Source organism: Rhopalosiphum padi, chromosome 1 (assembly GCF_020882245.1).
Source record: "Rhopalosiphum padi isolate XX-2018 chromosome 1, ASM2088224v1, whole genome shotgun sequence".
NCBI lineage: Eukaryota > Metazoa > Arthropoda > Insecta > Hemiptera > Aphididae > Rhopalosiphum > Rhopalosiphum padi.
In genome coordinates this window covers 23,663,751-23,686,518 of record NC_083597.1, presented here as the reverse complement: position 1 = coordinate 23,686,518, position 22,768 = coordinate 23,663,751, and the positions used below count along the sequence as shown (strand labels likewise).

The 22,768-nt window shown below is 26.2% G+C and overlaps 1 protein-coding gene across 6 annotated transcripts; it reads right to left on the bottom strand.

The window, feature by feature from the left end:
* Window positions 1-312: 312 nt before the first annotated feature.
* LOC132928816 (ubiquitin carboxyl-terminal hydrolase 32) lies at window positions 313-11,764 on the bottom strand. Of its 6 annotated transcripts, none has more exons than XM_060993756.1 (32): window positions 11,746-11,764; window positions 10,860-11,068; window positions 10,622-10,749; window positions 10,455-10,560; window positions 10,261-10,382; window positions 10,032-10,191; window positions 9,280-9,519; window positions 9,060-9,194; window positions 8,862-8,986; window positions 8,633-8,806; window positions 8,433-8,564; window positions 8,268-8,359; window positions 7,962-8,193; window positions 7,680-7,869; window positions 7,438-7,610; window positions 7,209-7,365; window positions 6,506-6,644; window positions 6,334-6,439; window positions 6,098-6,271; window positions 5,816-5,990; window positions 5,380-5,531; window positions 5,097-5,304; window positions 4,695-4,759; window positions 4,452-4,616; window positions 3,420-3,610; window positions 3,136-3,343; window positions 2,891-3,073; window positions 2,666-2,832; window positions 2,545-2,600; window positions 2,154-2,341; window positions 1,359-1,451; window positions 313-1,281 (listed from the first exon to the last, which is right to left on the bottom strand). In XM_060993756.1, exons 2-32 carry the CDS (start codon window positions 10,915-10,917, stop codon window positions 1,111-1,113), a joined length of 4,665 nt encoding a protein of 1,554 aa, XP_060849739.1. In that variant the 5' UTR covers window positions 10,918-11,068; window positions 11,746-11,764; the 3' UTR covers window positions 313-1,110. The 6 variants fall into 6 exon arrangements, with proteins under 6 accessions (XP_060849739.1, XP_060849708.1, XP_060849700.1 ...); XM_060993725.1 differs by lacking the exon at window positions 11,746-11,764 and adding an exon at window positions 11,230-11,502 and having other exon boundaries at window positions 10,860-11,117; XM_060993717.1 differs by lacking the exon at window positions 11,746-11,764 and adding an exon at window positions 11,230-11,502.
* Between the last annotated feature and the right edge of the window lie 11,004 nt (window positions 11,765-22,768).

The following is a 22,768-nucleotide window of genomic DNA, read 5'->3' as shown; positions in this document are numbered from 1 at the left end:
TTAAAGTAAAAAAATGTAAAATAAGAAATAAATATGTAATAAAATTTTTTTTTTCCCCACTTCCCCGATAAGATTAATTGGTTATAGTTATAACTTTATAAGCCTCATTTTGTGCGGGTGAATCTTATAAGTGGCATCTACTGTATATATATATATATTTATGCTCATGACGTCATGGTACCATTCACAATGTCGAACAAGTCAACAGAATGACTCCCAGCCATAAGATATATACATGTCAAACAATAATAGAATAGCCACAGAATATAAAAATTATTCAGAATATTTTGGATCTAAATATAATCAAACAAATTATCTGTAAAATATAATATTATATTTTTAACTGCATCAACTGTTTACCTAATAAAAATAATTAGTTATATTATATATTTATATAATTTTACATTATGTATGACAAACAAGAATATTTTCATTACAATTAATAATGCATATTTTTATATCAATAATAATATTTTAATACATATGTTTCATTTTAGATTTAAAAACAACTATTAAATAACATTGTAAGTAGTTACAATAAGAAATTTGCAGTATATAACGATAAAATTTGTAGGTAGACTAATTGCTAAACAAATAAAAATATAGAATTTAATTATTTCAGAAACATAACATAAATAATATAACAAATAATAATAATAATAATAATAATAATAATAATTTCACATATTTAAAAAATAATGTATGGGAGCTCTAACAGACTAGAAAACAATGTAAATATACAGTTACAAGCAACAGTATAATAATAAAATAATAATAATCATAATTATGAATGAATTGTTCCAATATTTTTGATCTTATTTATCAATATTTATTTTTCTTAAGTATAGTAAAAACTACTATTGAAGTAGTTTAATAATATGGAATGCATTAAAGGCAATATACAAATAAAAATGTGCAGACTGTGATTAAGATTGGTAACTTTTTTAATGGCATAAGTAACCGGCAATCATTGCAACATTACTTAATCATTAATATGGCATTTCATCACTTTTTTTACAAAATAATAATAAAAGTAACAAATGAAGCTCGTGTAAAAATATTTCAATAAATCTTTTTCATTGATTTATAAAAAATATATAAGCTCAAAGATCACATCATAGTACAAACTTTTTTCAAGTCAGAATCAAAATCTTGATCAAGGTCCTTGACATCAACGGGAACACGACCAAACACATTGGGCATGTATTGATTATGACAAAGACCTTCACGTTCATAAAACAACATGTATGCTCCACTAGTATCTATTTCACCAGTGACTTCCTAAGAAAGATGTGTAAAATGCATACATTTTTTAATTTAATTTAAAAAGATTTATTCACTTAAGCTGAAAACTTTACCTTACAACTACTGTCATTATAACAGTACCATTTTCCATTTGGATTGCAAGCATACGATACATAATGACCACCTCCCAGAATTCCAGAATGACACTGTTTAAATCAAAACATTATATAAAATATAAGTAATTTTAAGACTAAAAAAAATAATGAGACTTATTCGTTCACGACTACCTACATAATTTTCTGTAGACTAATTGTTATGCGAAAACCACTGGTTAATACCCACATTATTTTATGTGTTTTTATATTGTACTTGAGCCTTCACAGAAGTTTAAATAAATAAATAAATATAGTTTAATATTTTCAGAAAATTATTTAAGTAAGTTTGTGCAATAAAACCCAAGTGTAAAGTATATAAAAATAATGTGCAAATGCCCTATAACATGTATTTTCACCTGAAAATCTGGAATTTACCAAGAAAAGAAATTACTGGCTTTTTCAAAGCATTGAACATAATTTTTTTATCAAAGATATTAGTAAGTAAGTCATGAATTCAAATTATAATTAGGTAACAGATATTTTGGAAAAATAATGTAAAATACCATAAAAAAAAAAGTAAATAGGTATTTATATGTGTTACAGAAAGTTGCCTTATGCTTACACATTCAATTTTGTTAAACAGATCTATAATATTATTTTATATAGCAGATTACAAAATTGTCTTGAAAGTTAAAATAATATAATGCAGTATTAATCTGATAGTTTCAATAACAAAATGAGTTAACTAGAAAATTGTATAAATAGTCGTGACAACTGATAAGTATCTAAATAATATTATTTTGAATAATTTACCACGACAGCATATAAATTGTACTTCAAATCTAATGGGTTAAATTCATCAACCAATTTGTGCTGATGAAAATCTTGCAAGGCTTTATCATCTATTGGTGTACGTAAAAGAGAAGTAGATTCTAACCTTTTACGTTGTGAACCTTCTAGTTCATTTAGACGACTATTGATATTTAATGGACTATCATCATCTAAATAAATAATTATAAATATATACATATTTTAAATTAAAATATTATAGTTAAAATTAAATAGTATCTTATTGGATAGTTCTACATAATATTGGGAATATGACTGTTATATTTTTGTATTCATTCATTAATCAATCACAATAGAGAACAAAACTTTATCAAAAAGCACTTTATTTTTATTTTATTAGAACATCAGATCTTACCAATATTTAATAAAGCCGGTTTTAAATCCTCTTTATTGTTTGATGGATACTGCTCTCTATTAAAAATATATAATGATTCATTAAGTGATTAGATGAAGAAATAGTTTTTTTTTATTTATACTTTAAATTTTTAGTTGTATCTTGTAACTCTTTGTTTCTTAAAACAGTGTGTTTTGGAACTGAAGCCAAATAATCTGTTGGATCAAAATCTTTATAAGGAAATTTTACCACTTTATGTGATTTTACCCATTTTCCTTGAAGGTATTGAAATCGTTTCAGATGAACAATCTAAAAAAAATATATTTATTGTATAAATAAAATAAACTAATCATTTATAAAAACTTACCAAAATTGGAGGTAATCTCCAAATCTGTAACTTTTTAGATGCTAATTGGTGGTCTTGACATGTAGAACAATAATACTTTTCATTTTCACTAAGTTGTTCTTCTTTAGTAAATGCTGCAAGGCACGATTCAAGACTTATTGGTTCTGTATGTGAACACTGAGATTCACCAACGCATTCATGTTCCTTTTAATAATTGTTCTTAGTCAATGAAATGTATGCTAAAATAAAACAATTTAAAAACTTACAGACTCTTGAGAGGTTTGATACCGTAAATGTAGAGCTGTTGGATCCCAGTCTATAGCAATATGGTTTGCAGCAAAATTAAAATCAGTATCACAACATAAAATTGTACATCCTCGACAGAAACGATACCAAGGGCACCATGCACAAAGTGTTCCTTCTCTGTTGACAGCTTTCAAAACAAAAGGAAATTCATAGCCAAGACTATCATCACTAAAATAATTAAAAATGAATCATTTATTAATGATTTTTTAAATATATTATATTATATGATTATTAATATTATTACCAATCCATAGCATGATTAGGTACTGTAGATTCAGATGGTGGCAAAGGTGATACTAATCTGGCTACTTGTAGCCAAACAGCTTGATAAAGATCTTGATTCGTAGTAGATTCATTACAAGGTAATATTATTGGTAAGCCAAAAATACTAGGTTTACTTTTATGAGCAGATATAAAATACACATCTTGTCTGATCTAAAAACATTGTATTATCATTAAAAGATAATTTTTGAAATGAATTAATAATTACATTATTATTTCTTCTTAACAAAACTTACAATTAACTAAGTTTTTTCAAAATATATCTAACTTAACTGTAAGAAACTGTCATGGCAAAATTGAATGTCTTTTTTTAAGTAAATGTTACAATAAATTATTGTTTAATAGAAAATATATTTTTTTACCAGTTATTGGGCAATTATATAGATAGTTTATAGATTATTATTTATAAATATCCAGTAACTAGATTGATCTAGTTATTTTTTTACTTGATTCACTAAAATATCTCAATAATTCTTATACTAATAGGAGAATAATTTTAATGACTGGTGAGTAACATTATATTCAGATTTAACTTAATATACATAAAGACATACATAAAATAATAATTAAGTACATTGCAATCTACTTCATCACGGCATCTTTACAATTATACTTCTGATAACAGTGAAAACCCTAATTTGTTTTTAAAAACAACGATTAAAGATTAATTGATACATTAAATTCAATTACAACCAACATATAAGTCAAATTGACTGTACTAATGTAGTAATGTCTATTTTAATCATACCAATAGTTGAGTTTATTTTTAAACTTTTTAGATTAATTATTTATTTAGTTTTCAAAAAATTAAATTATGTATTAATTATCTCTCATAAAAATAAATGCAAATCAACAAAAAAGATCATTTTGCTTAGCATATTACTTTTTTGTTAATAATAAGTTTATAATTTGAATGGTTAAATAAAATGCAAAATTAAAAATTAATTTAAAAACAAAATGTTAACAGTAATAATTATTTTACTTATATAATTACCATTTTCCTGTGCAATGCAACAACATAATTTGGAGTTTGATGGATTGTATCACCACTATCAGTCAAACTAAAACTGCTAGCACTGCAATTCCCACTGTCTGCCATTGTGGCATGAATAGGTTCTTCTAAATTGATGTCTGTGTCCATTTGAGATCCACTAATACTCTAATAATAATAAATACTATATAAATACCTAAGTTTAAACATAAATAATAATAAAATTAATGTAACAAACAAAATTACATCAGTATTATCAGTTGTTGATATGTCTTCATTTAAACTACTGGTACGATTACCATTTGATTGCACTAAAGAAAATTATAAAATTAAACAAATTAGAATATCAGTAGTAGCTAATGAATGAATAACGGGCGGCAAAAGTCACTCTTTAACAATTAATATTTCAGAATCCTCATACTAATTGACAAGTCATAGATCTACAGTAATGCTGACACTTAGTATATCCAAACGTGCTATTAATGTTTTTACTTTTTTAATTCAATCACTGGCTTAAACTTTAGTATTTATAGTTTTAATGTTGGCATTTTATTGCCCTACGAATGTATAAATTAATATATTTAAATAAAGCATATAAAATTCTAATTAAATAATAAATAGAATTCATAAATTTCTATTTAAGTTTACCTAATGTATTTCCTGGCCTAACAGTTCGTTGTATAGTGGTAAATGTTTGAGCAGCTTCTCTTTGAGTACCAGATTTAGTTGAACAAATGGATGAACGCTCTTCATCGCCAGACATTTCTGAACCAGGACCTACCGATGTAGGTGGAGGTAGCTCGTATGCATACAATAAGCTTCCCGGTTTTACTTTTTGTTCATCAACAATGATATTCTAATTAAACAAATTAAATTTATAGTGGAAAGTTAAAGCCCATTGCACATAATTATATAAATTATAAAAGCTAACTTTAATTTGTGCTCCGATTATTTCTGCAAGTTTCAAATTATTGGCAGGGATTCCACTTAATGAAGAAAGTTTTGATTTAACAACAGAATGTTTGTCGTCAGCATTCATACGTAGACCATATTTCACAGGAACTGTTCCGTCCAATTTAATCACTAATAATTGTATAAAATTATTAATTTACATTTTCTAAATTAAAATAAGTTAAGGTATTCTAGATTAGTTGTTAAAATTAATTTAGTCCAAAACTTAGAATATTTAATTTAAGGTGTTAGAACAAATACATAACATGATTATATAAAATTAGAAATAATGTCAATTTTGTTATATTTAATTTTAAACACCATTACATCATTTTTCTTATATTAAAATAAATATAAATTTTTAAAAATTTAATAAAAAATACTTTATTAGAACCAAACTATAAAATATAAATTACCAATAACTTGAAGACACACATATGATTCCATTGGTAAAGGCAATGATAAATAGTTAAATGGATCAAATCTAACAGACTCATGGCCACATTTCTTACAAGTAACCTTTGATTTTAATTGACCATGAAATAAATCTACCACAATTGATTTGTTTCTCACAATATGATTTTCCCATGCCTAGTTAAAATAAAGTACAATTAAATAATAAATAAATAACAGCTTTATTTTTAAGATATATTATATATATATATAAAAAAAATAAAGATAAAACTAATAAGACAAACCTCTTCTGCAACTGTAACATCAGGTCTTCCTTCACTATCTGTTAATTCAGAATATGGCTTGCCATGTACTCGATTCAGATCTTCGTGTAAACCATCTAATAAGAAGGCAAGTAGTTCTTGAGAATCGTGTTGTTGAAAACCATTAAAACGTGGTGCATATTTTCCAATTGTCCACTATAAATAAAAATATTAAGCCATTAATATTGTATTTGAAAAATAATAACAAAAAAATTTACTCTTAGTTTAAGAGGTGCTATAGTTTTAGCGGTTCCTCTCCAAATTTCATGAATTAAATCACCATAACGTTTAGCTATACATCCCTTCATACCTAATGGATTAGTCCTAGAAAATTAACTGTAATGATTAATAATTTTAATGGAATTTAATTTAAGAAATAAAAATACATACCGATTAAGTTCGTAAAGATGCATATCATTGATAAAATATTGTGTAAGGAGTCTAGTATTGCTTACACACTGTAATGCAGCATTCATAAAACAAGTATTACCTAAATTGTTTAGACCCGTAGCTCCTTTTTCAGCTGGTACTATAAAAATAATTTAAATTACAATAAATATATTTAAATATTATATTAAATAATACTGTATTGTTATTTTGATAGATTATACTGGCAAAAACTGATAATAAAAATATTGAAGTAAAAATAATGGAATAGTTGTGTATCTATCACTGTAAATTTGAATAAAATGATCAAATTAAAAACAACATTGCTTAACAGAAAAAAATATTGAAAGCCAATTTTTTATGTAATTTATAATCAATTCAAAGCCAAGCTACTTTAATCTTTTTATATATTATTTACTTATTTAGTATATATTTTATTAACTGTACAGCCAAAATATCTACAGAAAAAAAAAACATTTTTTGTTTTCCCTACTATATGCCATTCAATTTATGTTACGATACACACTAGTTATACAGCATTGCCGACCATAAACAGTTGTGATCTTACAACGTCGGTAAGTAAAATAGGTTGGGATGCGCGGAATTGAAGGCAATTTTGTTGGGACATGGATTACTTCTCTCATGGTGCAGAGTATAAAACACTTGCATAAAAAATGAATCTATATGAAACGGGATAAGTACTTACATTGTTTACATTTATCACCAGAGTTAATAGAGAGAGAACCGATTTCTTCGGGCCATGTCAAATCTTTGTTTCTTATTTCTATAATTATTTGATCTTCATCACATACACCTAATTCTTCTAAAGTTTGATCTTCATCTTCAATTAATACCATATTATTCTACATGAACAAAAAAAAAATATATATATATATTAATATTGATCAATTATTTTCTTTTTTAAATATTCAAACCTCGTCATGAAAATGCCAAAGCCTCATATCTTCTGCTTTTAATTTCAGTCTAATACAAAGAAAGTCATATACATGTTTAACAGTTGATAACTTGCTGAAAGATGCAGTGTATGCGAGATATCGCCGAGGCATAGAATTCACTAAATTTGATACATAATTGTAACCAGTAGAACCTTTATTTAAAGTATTCAAAATTATTATCAATATAATAAAGCAAATGTTACTATATTGTTATAAGTTACTTAATGCTGCTGCACCATAACCTCCAACTAATCCAGACCATGATCCTGCATTCGGTGTAGGTGCCCTAACCACATTAGAATTAGGACCCGACCCATTACTCAAGGTACCATTATGATGTTTTAACAGTCTTAAATTTAATGGATAAAGTTCCAACTCGGTTTCACCTGAACCTCGATTAGATTGAATAACCTATAAAAATATAATTTTATTATTTAAAGTTTTAAAAAACTACTTTTTTGTTGATTCAATATTAAATTAATTAAAATTATGTTATTATTTACCTGTCTAGGAAGTGCTGGTGAACCTCTATACCACTGCACAAGTGCTTTCCATAAAGAGTTGGGAACCAACTGAAAATCTCTGCCACGTAGCAGCATATTTCGTTTTAGCTGACCTCCTTCGCCTGTCAATGATGTTACTTTTGTGGTTGGCACAGACACAAGACCAGAATTGTTTATTGGACCAGGTTTGCTAAGACTAACTTTTCTACTCATTATTGGAGATTGAGTTGGACTAAAATAAATTATAACAATAATTTAAAACATTAGTTTCAATAATAAATTTGTTTCACAAAATTAGGTACATACGATTCTTGCAAAGATGAATAAGAAGTGATTGAACCAACTCTTCGATGACCACCAGTACTAGGATCCAGAGTAGTTATTCCAGTAACAACCACCTAGTATAAAATAAAAATCAATAAACAATATAAATTTTGATTATCTTATTTTATTTTAAAACTGTATACATACAGAAGATATATCAAGAGCAATACTATTTTCCAGAGATGATTGCGATCTTTTCGATGAAAGTTTTAAACTTGAAGTTTTTGAAAAAGAGCTAGTACTTTCAAAAGAACAATAGCTGGACATTTCACCGCCGTTCTAAAATCAATAGATTACTAATAACATAAGAAAAAGAGTATAAAAATATTTTTTTTCATTAACTTTACCTTATATGTATTTGAAACATAGTCATTCCAGTTTCGCCACCAATCTATTGAAATTAAATACCAGAGCTGACCAACAGCTAAGCCTCTACGTTCTTCACGTTCTAACCAGCCTTTTACAATTTCTCCCTCCTCAACACGTGATACAGGTCTCAAACCAAACACAATATGGCAAACCTACAACATTTTATTATACATAAACAGAATACTAAATTAAATAAAACCTATTTACTTGGAAAATTAAATTTAAAAAATCCATTGGTAATGAATTATGAACAGTCCACATCAAATATTCTCCAATTGCAAGACCTTTGTCAGTAGAACGTTTGATTAAATCAGATACAATTATCTCTTTTACTAAAAATTAACAAAATAAAAAATATTTTAATAACATAAGTACATAACTAAACAAATTAATTATGAATAATACCTGATTCGTCAGTAGCTGCTTTATTTTGAGTTGCTATATTATCTTCACATATGAAAAGCATAACATCAACCATTTTAGAAATTTCATCTCTCGATAAATAGCCATCTTGATCATTATCAAATACTTTAAAACAAACTAATAAAAAAATTATTAAAAAAATTTAGACAGAGATTTAAATTAATAATTCTTTTATTTAAATAATAAAATTATAACAATTTACATTTCTGTCGTTCAGTTAAAGGTCCTCTACAAGCAGCTGATATCCCACAAGCCATTTCTTTAAAATCTATGTGACCATCCATGTTCTCATCAAAAGCAGCAAACAAACCAGAGCAAACATTTAATGGCATAGGTGGACTTATCAAAGGTATCAAAGTTTTTAAGTCCAATTTCCCCGAAGAAGATTCACCTTTTACTGACCAGTAACATTTTTCTAATTCGATGATATCCGTTTCTTCCACTAAAAAAAATTGAATACCTTATGAAGTTAGGTTAAAAATATTTTCAAAGTAGTTATTGTTGAAAAGATCCTCCCTTGTATTAGTAACATTTAAAAAAAAAATGTCATATATTAAATAATATATTATACAAGGCAATTATCAAAAATTAATTATCTTTGCTTGATTCTAGAATATGAAATCGTTAAGAAAAAATCAGCAAACTTATAATTATTAATTACATTACATTTTTAAAAATAAATAAAAATAAAAAAAATACTTGCTTGATTTCCATTTTACTATCTTAAACATTAAATTAAGAACATCCATTTTTATTATATTTTTTATAGTATTTCTCATCATTAAAATGACAATACATATTATATTTATTATCAAAATTCTAAAACTAGCTTAAATATTGTTTATGAAATAAATTTTACTTAAAATATATATAACACAATAATACTATGAGATGATAAAAAATTTACTGATTAACTTCTATTATTTTTTTAACTAAAATGCATTAGATACTTACGATGAGTTACCCCAGCTAGTGTTTGATAGAAAGTTGGCATTTCTAATTCATTACTAAGAGAAACTGAACATGGTTTTGACAGTAACCATCGACTTAATGACGTAGCATCAGGATGTCTCGTTAACCAGGATCTAAATTCATCATAATTGACACGATCTTGCTGAAAGTATTATTATTGTAAATTACATAATTATTTATTTAGACATGTGAGAAAAATATTATAACTTACTTCTGAAAATAAGAATTGAACATGTTCTGGTACAAAAATACACTCAGACCCTTGGATAAGTCTTTGAAATTCATCTCGTAAAATAACATTTTCACTTTCATTAGAATATAAATTAAATAAAACTGAAAAATTCATAAAATAGTTATGATATAAATAAACAGACAATATTTTGATTTCTTAAATTAATTACTTACATTTGTATTTTTCTTCATTGGTACCCAGAGTTAAAAGTACCAATCCACAAACTAGATCTTTGAAAATAATACCTTTTATCGTTCCACCACAAGCTGAATATATATACTATAAAATATTCCATTATAATAGGTACAGATTATCAATAACTATGGTATTAAAAACATACTTCAGCAATTGATAGTGGAACCCCATCACCAAGTACTTCTTTAATGAACGAATGCTTAGTAATTGCTCCATTTACTGGCGACAGTCTTTTAAACGCTTCTCTCAGTCTCTTTATTTCTGAATCACTAACTGAAATACATGTACATTTTTTCAAATTGACAAAATAATAATAACTACCACCAAATGAGCATGATAGTACTATAATAAAATATTGATGGTTAATTATATTATGCTAGTACTTCTTTTAACTGCATCCTCATAAGTTATGCAGCTCGGTTTCGAATCTTTAGCTCCCATGTTGTAAAACTTGTCGCCCGAACTAGTAGTTGTATGACACAGACTGATTTCCTGGCGAGCGCATTTTGCGTCGATTTATTTTGTTGGCTTTTAAAACAGCAGCTCACAACTTTGTTCGAATACAAAAATTGCAATTTTGCAATGATCAGGACTGATAACAAAAAACAAAACGCCATAAATTATTATCCGCCATTACTCTCCTAGGTGATAAAAAAAAAAACGAACGAGTAGTTTATTTATTCTTTTTTTTTTTAATTCAACTAACTGATATTATATGCTATTATTTGGAATCGGTTTAAAATTAATACGAACGTATTATGACGTAGAAAATCGCGTAATTACTTCGTCATGTTCGAAAAAAAAATCAGTTTTCCGAACGACGACATAACACTATAATTTGTTGTCGTTATTGTCGTTGTTATTGTTGTTGTTGTTATTGTTGTCGTGATCGTGATGTAACGATCGAGGACGAGACGAGTGCGCGGGATCTCAAACGGATAGATTGAGAAATTAATAATGACTATTGACTGAATATGCGACGACGAGGGCGAAAAGCTCACTTATTGGTGTAGTTGTAGTACATGTTATGTTATTATAATAGATAACAACATTTCATGGCCAAATAATAATAAGAGTGACATGCTCGCGAGATAATAAACCCACGTCATGTGGTCATGTGTTTCTTGGCGGGGTGGAACGGGAAATAAATATTCATGGAGGAGACGATTAATCGATGTTTGGTGAAGACGGTAATTGGGTACTTACTACTTATAAATATTATTATATTATATAATCATCTGTCGCTATTACTCCGAGTAATTTACTCACTAATACTGTGCTAATACAACTGTATCCATCGACGGCGTTGAGGCGTCGACGTCGACCAACTTACACCGTCTGTCGTCTGTGAGTGTGTTGTCTGTGCGACTACTGCGATTGTGCATGTGCTCAGTGCTGTGCAGTGTGCTGCGTGAGAGCAGTAATACGTTAATAATTTTCTGTTATTACTCACTTTTAATATTATTATAGATTAGTTAATAGTTATTAATTATTGCTGCAGTTTTCATATTATTATGCGATTGATTTTACGTCTTAGAGCATAATATAATGGTAATTTACGGCGTAGCCTGTGGGATAATAATTTAAGTTGTTTCATAAATTTACCTATAAATTATATATTATAAACATAAACACATACGCATGCCATCGAACACGCGTATTTGTCAATTAGGTTCCATCAATATATTAAACAAAATTTGTAAAGACTAATATACCTGAGTATCTGACAATATTTGTAGTAACAAATGAAAAGTATAATAGTTAAATAAAATTATAAAGTATTTAATAAAACTTGTATATTTTCAAAGAGGTATAGCAGCGAGGTGACTACCAAAATACCTGGACGATTGTTATTTTCTAATATATACAAGTTAATTCATCATTTCTAACGAAACTGAATCAAAATTGTTACGTGTAACTGTGTAAGGTTCTCTCCATGTATATAGTCCATCATTTATATTTCGTATTTTAATAATAAATAATACCAAGACGAAAATAAGTCACAAGTCACCGTGAAAACCATATGATACCCATATGTCCTTAGAATAAAGTTTTTTTCAACATCTAGATCAGGGATGGGCAACTCAAAATTACTATTAAGGAACCAATTTTTATAATTTTAATGTCCAATTGGTCATAAAAAGAAAAAAACAAAGATTTTGCTCATCAGTCACAACTGATGACAATTTGTTGAAACCACCAAATGATTGAATAAAATTGCAGTTTTGCAGCATTAAATATATCACTTCCTTTAGATAATTCATTTCTACGTTTTACGATAAACATCTATCGAATTTAAAAATATAATAAAATAAAATTTAGTTATGTAATTTGAAAATGTAACATAGGCCAGTTAAAAAAGGTTCATGGGCAGCCAGTTTCCCATCCCTGGTCTATATGTTATATTGTTATTTACATTAAAAAGTAAAAATTAATAAAATAAATTAAAGCTCTGAAGCAATATAAACTTTTAAACAGTAATAAAACTATAACTATTACTTATAGTTATAGTACACTAATAATAACCCTGATATAGTGATATTAATATATCATAACTAATAAAATCATTCGATATTTTGATGTTTTTTATTAGAAGAAAAATTATCACAGTAAAAATATATTAAAATACCAGCAAATGGAATTCATTTAACTTGATAAAATATAAAATATTAAACAATATTTTTGAAATGGACTCGATGGACGATGAGTAAGATGGTTCAACAATTTACAACTAATAAGATTTACATTTTGTACGGTTATGGTGTTGGTGATTATTAGGGATGAGAAATTATTGAAATTTCATTTTTTTCCATGTCTTCTATTTATAGATAAGTGAGTTAAAATTTTGTTCTATAACCTATAGTAAGTTCATATTTGTAGTTTTTTTTTTTTACATATTTTTGAATATTTTGGTATTTTTTCAAGAAGAACATATTAATGATTTTTCGTGCATATAAATGCATTTTTAGACAATATGTATTAATATTAATTTATTTTTTATACAATTTATCCCATAAAACAATAATTGAACATATAAAACCTGTTGTTTCATAATCATTGAATAATTGTTAGTTGATACAATGAAACAGAGGACCAGGGGTGTATTTTTTATAAGGAAACAAAGAGGAAGGCAAGTAACAGGGAAGATTGCTACAAACCAATCTCAGGATTGCATACTGAAGAAGAAGACAATGAAACAATGGACTGCTTATAATTTAGAGGCATGAAAAAATAATAATAATTAAATGTAAGTCTCAAATCAATATACTTTTTAGATTTATAAAATTTTCCCATTATAAAAATATTTATTCAGACAATCGTAGTCATTTAGGTGTTGAAAATGTTCAAATGTCATAAATGTCTAATGTACCAAATTTATTTACATTTATAGATGCATTTATTTTTTGGTTGTGAAATAATTTAATAAATAATAATAGTAGTTAAATCAAATTAGTAAATATTTAATTATATAATAACATAAACCAATTTTTATACATATTTTCGTGTTTTTTTTTTGTATGTTTTTATCAATTTTACCTGCTATAATTTCTCATCCTTAGTGATAACTACGGCCCGGATTTAAATGGGTGGTCGTCGTTTCCGCCAAAAAACTCGATTTTCGTTTCCGCCAATTATTGTTTCCGCCAAAACGAAAAAGGTTTGATTTTCATTTCCGCCAAATCTATTTCTACCTACCTGTCTACATTATAGTTTGAGAACCATTTAGAGTTACCCAGGGGCCACCACGAGGAGGTGGTTCTCATTGACCCCCCAAAAAATAACTTTGAAAAATTGACTTAATTTTTGGATTTAAGTTAAAAATTTGAATTTGAATTAAATTAAGTAAATTTATTAATATATCTAGTAGTAGTTCTATACTTCTATAATTAATTATTAATTATTATTTTGAATAATTATTGCATACCTTTTTTAAAAATGTCATTCTTGAAATTGTTTTACTTTTGTATTCGTCTATTGCGTTTGTTGTTTTTAATACTAGTTTTTTTATATTACATCTTACAGGTTTTTGCATGCCTAAGTTGCAACTGTTAATTTGAATGTATACGTTGTTTTGAACATTCGAGATTAAAATTTTTAAAAATGTATTATTATGTGGATGTGATTTATAAAATTGTTCATTAAAATGTGCGTGGAAAGATTCACAATTATTTGTGGTTCTGGTCTTCTGGATTTACTTGCACTAAAATTGGACCATATTGTTGGCGGAAACACACTATTTTCAGAGATATAATTGTCAGTTAAATAATCAGCATATTTATAGTATGCTGACTCTTCTGGTATTATAGACATAAAATCGTCGACAAATGAATCTGAAACTTCTTGAGGATCTAAAAATGTTAATCCGAATGTAGTCCCAGATCCCGATAACACAGACACTGCTGAAATATCTACACGTGATATAGATTAAATCGATTTATATTTATTTGTAATATTATGTAGGTATTTCTACGTTAAAAATAAATTATCTCTTTATGATATCTTCAATATACCATGGCTTATCGACATGGTACATGTACATCGATGGTCGATAGCACTACAGACAGACTAGGGGTTCTCAAGCTCCAGCTCAATAATATAGGTAGAAATAGATTTGGCGGAAATGAAAATCAAACCTTTTTCGTTTTGCCGGAAACAATAATTGGCGGAAACGACTGACGCTCATTTAAATACACTTAAAACCATACAAATATGCTTTAAAAAAATATCAAAAAATGACCTTAAAATGTCGTATATTTTTTTATTCAACTTGTAATTTATAAATAAGCTATAATCATTATTTATTATTTTATTAAAAAAAAAAAAAAACTGAAAATTTGAAATGATTACTTGATGCTGACACGCTTACGTTTTGGCCGTTTTATTGAAATATTGATCATTCTAAACATACCAAAATATAGATTAAAATGTATGTAAAATTTAAATTCTCTAAGAGCCTATTGTACTTATTAAATTTTGAGCATTGCATTGTCGCATTGAACAATAATATATATTGTTTAATAATAATATGTTCAAACTCCAAAGATCTTCTATTTATCGTATATTGAACAAATATGCATTAAAAACCAATAAAATGCTCTAAAAATGAAAAAATGTCGAAATATGCAAAAAAATGCAAAATACAATTTGTAGCTTCGAAACCCTCGTTACATGAAACGAATTATGTACTTAGAAAACATTGTGTAAGATCAACCAAAAAAATATGCACTGCATTGAAATCCGGGTCCTAGTGATAACTGTTTGCTATTTTGCTAACTAAAATAAATATTATACTTGACTTCACTTAATAATTAGTAATAAATAATGATGTGTTTTTTACGTTAATTTATAGAAAAGTAACATAAATATTAGATATTACTATACCTATTAGTTTAGAAAATAAAAAAAAAATGGTATAAATATTTGTTAACAAAAATGTGTAGTTAATAATAGTGGTGCGGTACGTCGTACGTTATCGACAGTACCAATTATTCATTTAAAAAGCTAAATCCATAAAATAATATAATTATGAATATTACAATTTTCTCAGTTTGCGTTTGAATTCGAACGCACATTTTTAATTTTGTAAATTATTATGAAAATTAAAATTAAAACTAATTGGAAAAACTATTTTCCCTTTTTTTATTATATATTATAGCAATTTAAATATCGATTTTGTTCATAATAATTTACCTATATATTAATATATATTATATATTATGTGGCATGATAATTTATATGTGGAATGTTTTCCATATAAGCAGTGGTGGCACAAAAACTTAGATTACCCGACGCAAAATAATGCAGTGGGCCTTTTATAGTTTTAGAAATTTGTAAGAAAAGGGGTATGAGGGACATGAACCAACCTTCAATTTCATCTCTATATCGCCCTTTCTATTAGGCTATAATAATAATTATAAACATATTATATCACTCTAAATAAATAGTACGTTTCATCTGTTCCACAATTATTATTGCAGACTTTAATGAGCAAATACTGCACATAAAATAATCTACAAGCGGTATGTCAGTATTTTTTCTAAATATTAAATTAGATTTATTTTAAAGTAATTTAATTTTACCTAGTTTTTTCTAATGATCATTGTATTTTTAAATTTTGTAATAATGATGATCTGATTTTTGGATTTCATACATTCTTTGATGGACTTTCTGGAGTCATAGGCTCGTGGATCATTTTCCGTTGTTCCATCCTATCAATATAGCGTATTATCCATTTGATATATAATAAGAAACCCACCTGACATCACCGTATGGCGTATAGGATACTGTTAAACATTATCTCAATATTTCGTAATAGGTAGTTTGTAATTATAAAGTGATTGTACCATTAATTTATAACAATTAATAACACTATATAATATTATATTTTTTAAAAACCCTTCCTCCATCCAAAAATTTTTTGCTGTATTTGCCTTTATTTTAATGAGTACAAAATACTACCAGTAAAATGTATATTAATTTGAAGTCTAATATCTTGTGAATTGATGATGATGATTTATGAAAAAATTAATTTTTATTACGTTTTATTTGGGCAAAATGAAATTCAATAGAAATTTTTTTGATTGTTGGATATTATTATTTATCATTATGATTTATAATAAATATCATTATTACATTGTAATAAATAAAAATGATATACTATATATGTTATCGCGTCAGCGGGTCGAGTGTTGATTACTATGTATTACCGACTTAGAGACAATCTAACAACGACATATATACATATATATATATATAGAAATATAATAATTTCAATAATCTATAAAAGTGTTAATTACGTTATAATTGCTATTTATTATAATAAAATATGTAGGATTGTGACTGAATGTTACTGCTCTGTATTATTTTAATATTACTAAAGTATACTATTCGATAATTCGACAATTTTTGGATTGCAATTACCATCACAATAATTATATATTTTTTTGTATATACATATATAACATATGAAAGTAGTTAGTAGATAAAATAAACTCCGAAATCAGATCACTTCATTAGGTCTGTCATTTTATTTAAATTTTACTTTATCGATTACTAATATTAATTATATATATGATGTAGCTGCCTGTATTATGTACAGTGTACACTATATACACACAACAAGCCTTCTGCCAACATATTGTATATTTTATTAATATGATAGTACATGATTATTATATATTTAATTATTTTAATATATTTTATGCTCACTGGTCAGTAAAACTTGTTCAAGATGGCGATCTATTTACGATCTATTTAAGATCAAAACTAAGATTTTGTTATCACGCAGATTTCCATTTAGAATAAGAAGTGTATTTGATGCGAGCGGCTTGGACAAGTTATATTCACGCTGTATATTATTTTAATATACATACTGCGTATATATTGAAAATTATTATAATTATAATTTATAACTATAATCTATTATAGGACACTGATTTAAATTTTAGATTCTGAGTGAAGCGATGAATGCTGTATTATATTGATTTTACAATGTGTATTATTTTTTTTACGTGTGTCTGTCTGTCACCATATTTGGAAGCAGTAAAAAACTTTGATTTTCAACTTTGTAGGTATTATTTCTAATAGATTTTTAGATCTAGTTGGTATTTTGAGGGTCAACACATAAAAAGTCTAGTACTCTTCTTAATAATCAGAAGAGACAAAATTGATTTCTTTATTATATTATAATTTAAAAACAAATAATCGCAGAAACTTGGAATATTCACCAAATGTTTATATTTTTATTTTCTATACATGGAATAATTTTCAAAAACTGTTGATTCTTTTTAAGCTATTTATAGGTAATACTGTAATAGTATTTTTTTAATATTATAAATGCATTTGCAATTCAAATTTGTCAAAATCACAAACTTTTGAAACTACAACTTGCAAGTATTTTGTTGTAGATAATTTATAAAATATTCAATTTTTATATCTATTATTATATGGTTAGAAAATTTAATTTAATTTTCCTTAGAAGTAGTTAATACTGAAATGAAAAATTTAAAAAAATCTATAAACATAATTATTTTTTATAGACATTTGAAGTACAAATTTGGACGAAATTACATAATTAAACAATCAATAACGATGTCAGACGTTCATTATTTTATCATAATTTAAAAACCTTATTCGTAAGGACTTAAAAATTGTATGTACCTATAAATAAATAAATTATGAATTTTACTATATGCAATGATATTTTTTAAATATATAGATATTTTCTATTTATAGTTTTGTATCATGAGTCAATATGAACCTATTCAAAACTTTTTAAGTTAAGATGATATTAACTAAAAAGTTAATAAAATAGTAACAATAATATGATATATGACATATAAATTAGTATTATAATAATACAAATAAATATATATTATATTCAAAAAAAATATAATAATATACTTTTATAGTTTATACTGTATTATAAATATGTGTGTATATAAGTTATAATATCACTCAAATATGAAATAATAATAATTATTATAATTTATTAAATATATATACAACAATAGATCAAATAATAAAAAAAATGCCATTAAAGGACTTTGATTAACAAGTAAGTAAATATAAGTATAGTTTTATTACTCACACACAACTGTCTAAAATCACCTATAAGCACCAAAGATGTGATTACCTAACTGCTTAAGTTACCTACTGGCTACTTAGTAAAGTTAGTATATACTAATAGTATAGTTATATAATAATACTTTAACTAATTGACTTAGAATAGAGGTTTCCAAACTGTGGGTCTGGTTATATTTTTAAATAATATATTTTTTAATTTTCTAATCTATTACTTTTCGTTGATGTTCAAATTCAGTTTTATCACGGACAATCGTTATCTGTGAGCAAAAAAAAAGTCGTTTGTAGGTCATCAAATTTTAAAAATTCCCAAAATAGGTCGTACAATAAAAATTTTGGGAACCTCTGGCTCAGGGCCGTCTAAAAGCTTTTTGAGGCCCTAGGCAGTGGTATAATGGGGCCCCTACGACTTGGACAGAGTATTATTTTATTAAAACAGGTAAATAGGGCGGTGGTAGATAAGAAATTATAGTTGTCAAGGGGGTGGGTCCCTCACCCATAAAGGTGGGGGACCTTGAATTTACCGCTGTAATAGTAACTTTAATTAATAATTATGTATAGGTACAAAGTAATACCTTCAGAAAAAGTATATAATGACCTTATCTTAGCATTTTTGTGGATATTGGTTAAAAAAAGTATAGGTATGTCTATATATACCTAATACACATGATAAGTATAAAGAAATATATTTGTAATTGTTGAAATATATATAATTTACATGTTAAAATCTCATTAATAAAAAAAATTGTATATAAATAAAATAAATAAGATCTGTATCTGTATGTATGGTATATCTATACATATATGCCTTTTTCAGTTTTTCTAAATATCTATGATACCTACTGCTCGCTGTATGGGTAACAATGTAACTACATGATATATGCTGAGTTTCCACAATATTATTATACAATATACACAGTATAGAGACATAAAGTTAAATAATAAATATGTTTTTATGAAATTATATATGACATTTTGTTACTAATATCATCCTACTGTCCTAGACTCTAGGTATAATCTTAAACGCTGTACAGAACATGACACGATTTAGTGTAAACTAGACCAGGGGTGGCCAACCAGTCGATCGCGAGATGAATTTGAGTCGATCGCAACACCTTTTCCCATTTTCATAAAATTTTGAATTTTTTTCAGAAAACAATATTATTTTTTTTTTTTGTAAATTTGTATATTTTTGTATATCCCAGGAATATAAAAATTATATTTAGAAAAAAGCAATAAATAAAACGAGATTATACACAAATATCGAATAAAAGAACTGTAACACACATTAACAACCTTTTTTTTTTTTTTTTTGTCGATCGCGACAACCTAGAAAATCTCGGAGGTCGATCGCAAGTCTGTTAAAGTTGGCCACCCCTGAATTAGACTACCTATAGGCATAACGCATAACAATTGTCAAATGTAAATTATTTATTACTTTTTCAATTTATTTATTTTAGAAAAATATTATTTAATTTCCGAATACTTGCAATACTTCTAAAATCCAATCAAACAGAGTAGGAGAAAAAACCTGAATACACATTATAATATGTAGCGAACCTGTTATATTAGACGTTTTAAATGATGTCGCAGGAATGCGGTATATCTTCAAAGTGATTAGAAACATTAAAAATTCAAATAATGTAGGTAATTTAAATATTCTTTTAGTAACAAAATTGTTAATAGAGACAATATAGATAGTCGTTAATATTTAATTAAATTTTAAAAAATACAATGTGTATAATGTATAGGTACCTACATAAATAAGTTGACATTCACTATAAACATGGTCATTGGACACTATTATGTATTTATGTACATTATATACATATAATATATGCATATTTAGTAGGTATTGTGATAATGGAGTTTCTATATTATCTCACAATAAAATAGTGAGATGGTTTAGCATATGCATGTATTATTAGGTATGTAAATGGTTTTTAAATTAATATTTACATTACATATAAAACGCAGATAGTTTATTTATTTTGAAGACCACTTTACCTGCATATATAATATGTATGGTTAAAATGTTAAATAAGAAGGATATTTAAATACTTGATATTGTTTGTATAGGTAATTATTAGGGTACCTAAATAATATATTTTAATTTTTTAAATTAATACAACGATAACTCTAAATTGTCTAAATTTGTTTTAAAACTTTTCATTTTAGAAAAAAAAACATACCAAATTGTTTTTTGAAGTGCACTAGTGCGTATACGTATATTTTTAATTTTATCATTGGCATAAATATTAAATAGATTTATTTTGGACAATTATATTTTTAGTAATAAACAAGTCTGTAATGGTGCAATTATCTTTATTCTTTAAGTGGACTTTTCAAACAACAATACTTGGAAATTATTGAAATTAAAAATTTACTATTAATATTTGGAGCTTACATTCATATTAATAATTATATTTTCTACAGTTTGGTATTCAATTTGAATATTATACTAAAATATATGTATACAATATATGTGTAATGATTAATGAATGTGTATATATTTCTAATATATTGTGAGTTATACATCATATTTGTTTACACTATTCAGTTAATTTTAAATTATAATAGTTGCTTTATAATCAATGGCATTCAGCCTAGCTAATAGGTATGTAGGTAATCTTTATTATAATAATTTATATAATTTACAATCAATATTTTATTTTATAACTAGGGGTCTAGGGCTCGGATTTCAAAGCAATTACATTTTTTTTGGAATGTCTTATACAATGCTTTCGAAGCTAAAAATATGGTTCAAGTACCTTCTTCAGAATTTAACTAACAATTTTTCGGGACATATTTAGTATAGTTAGTATAGTTATAAAAACGAACTGCTATACTGAGTGACGAGTGTCGATGCGTGAAATAATCTATAGGTATTCTATATACACACGTATACGAGCAGTAAACACGTGTGTGGATACAATAACTACACACCGTGTGTCATCCAAACATACAAATTACAAATATTACTGATAATTAAAATATATAATAATTAATAGATACAATTTTATACATAAAACTATGAATTATGAAAGTATGAAGCACTCTTTGTTCTTAAACCTCTTGGGCTCAATCCCTATGCATTTGAGGACCCTATTTCATAGGCGTAGGTAAGGGGGGTTGGGTGTTCACGTATCCCTCAAAATTAAAAATAAATAATTCATATTTATAATTTTAATGTTTTATAGTATTAATATAGACCTAAACCAAAACCCCCTCCGAAAATATTTCTTATCTACGTCATTGCAGGGTTAATGGTTATATAACTGTTGTAATTGGATTACATTTATTTCAGTCGCGGGTTCCGGTTTATTTTTTATCCCTTTCATTTTAAATTAATTATTAGATATCATGAAAATCAAATAAATTAAGAAAAAAATACTAGGAACGAACAAAAATCACGATTTACGATTACTAAATATTTTCTGTATAGAAAGGAATTTGTATAGGTTGCATTTATGGTTTATATATTATGTGACTATTGTGATTTGTGCCTACTCAATGAGAAGACTTAATTATTACTTATCAGGCGATTAGGGTTTTTTAAAAGATAATCAAATCTGCATCATATTTTAAAATAAATTTTAAAATAATTATGATAATTGTTTATAAAATAAAGGAATGTAATAATATATGTGTACCAGTACACTATTTTAGTATATTCTATAATCAATGGCAGGCATTAGGCATATACTAC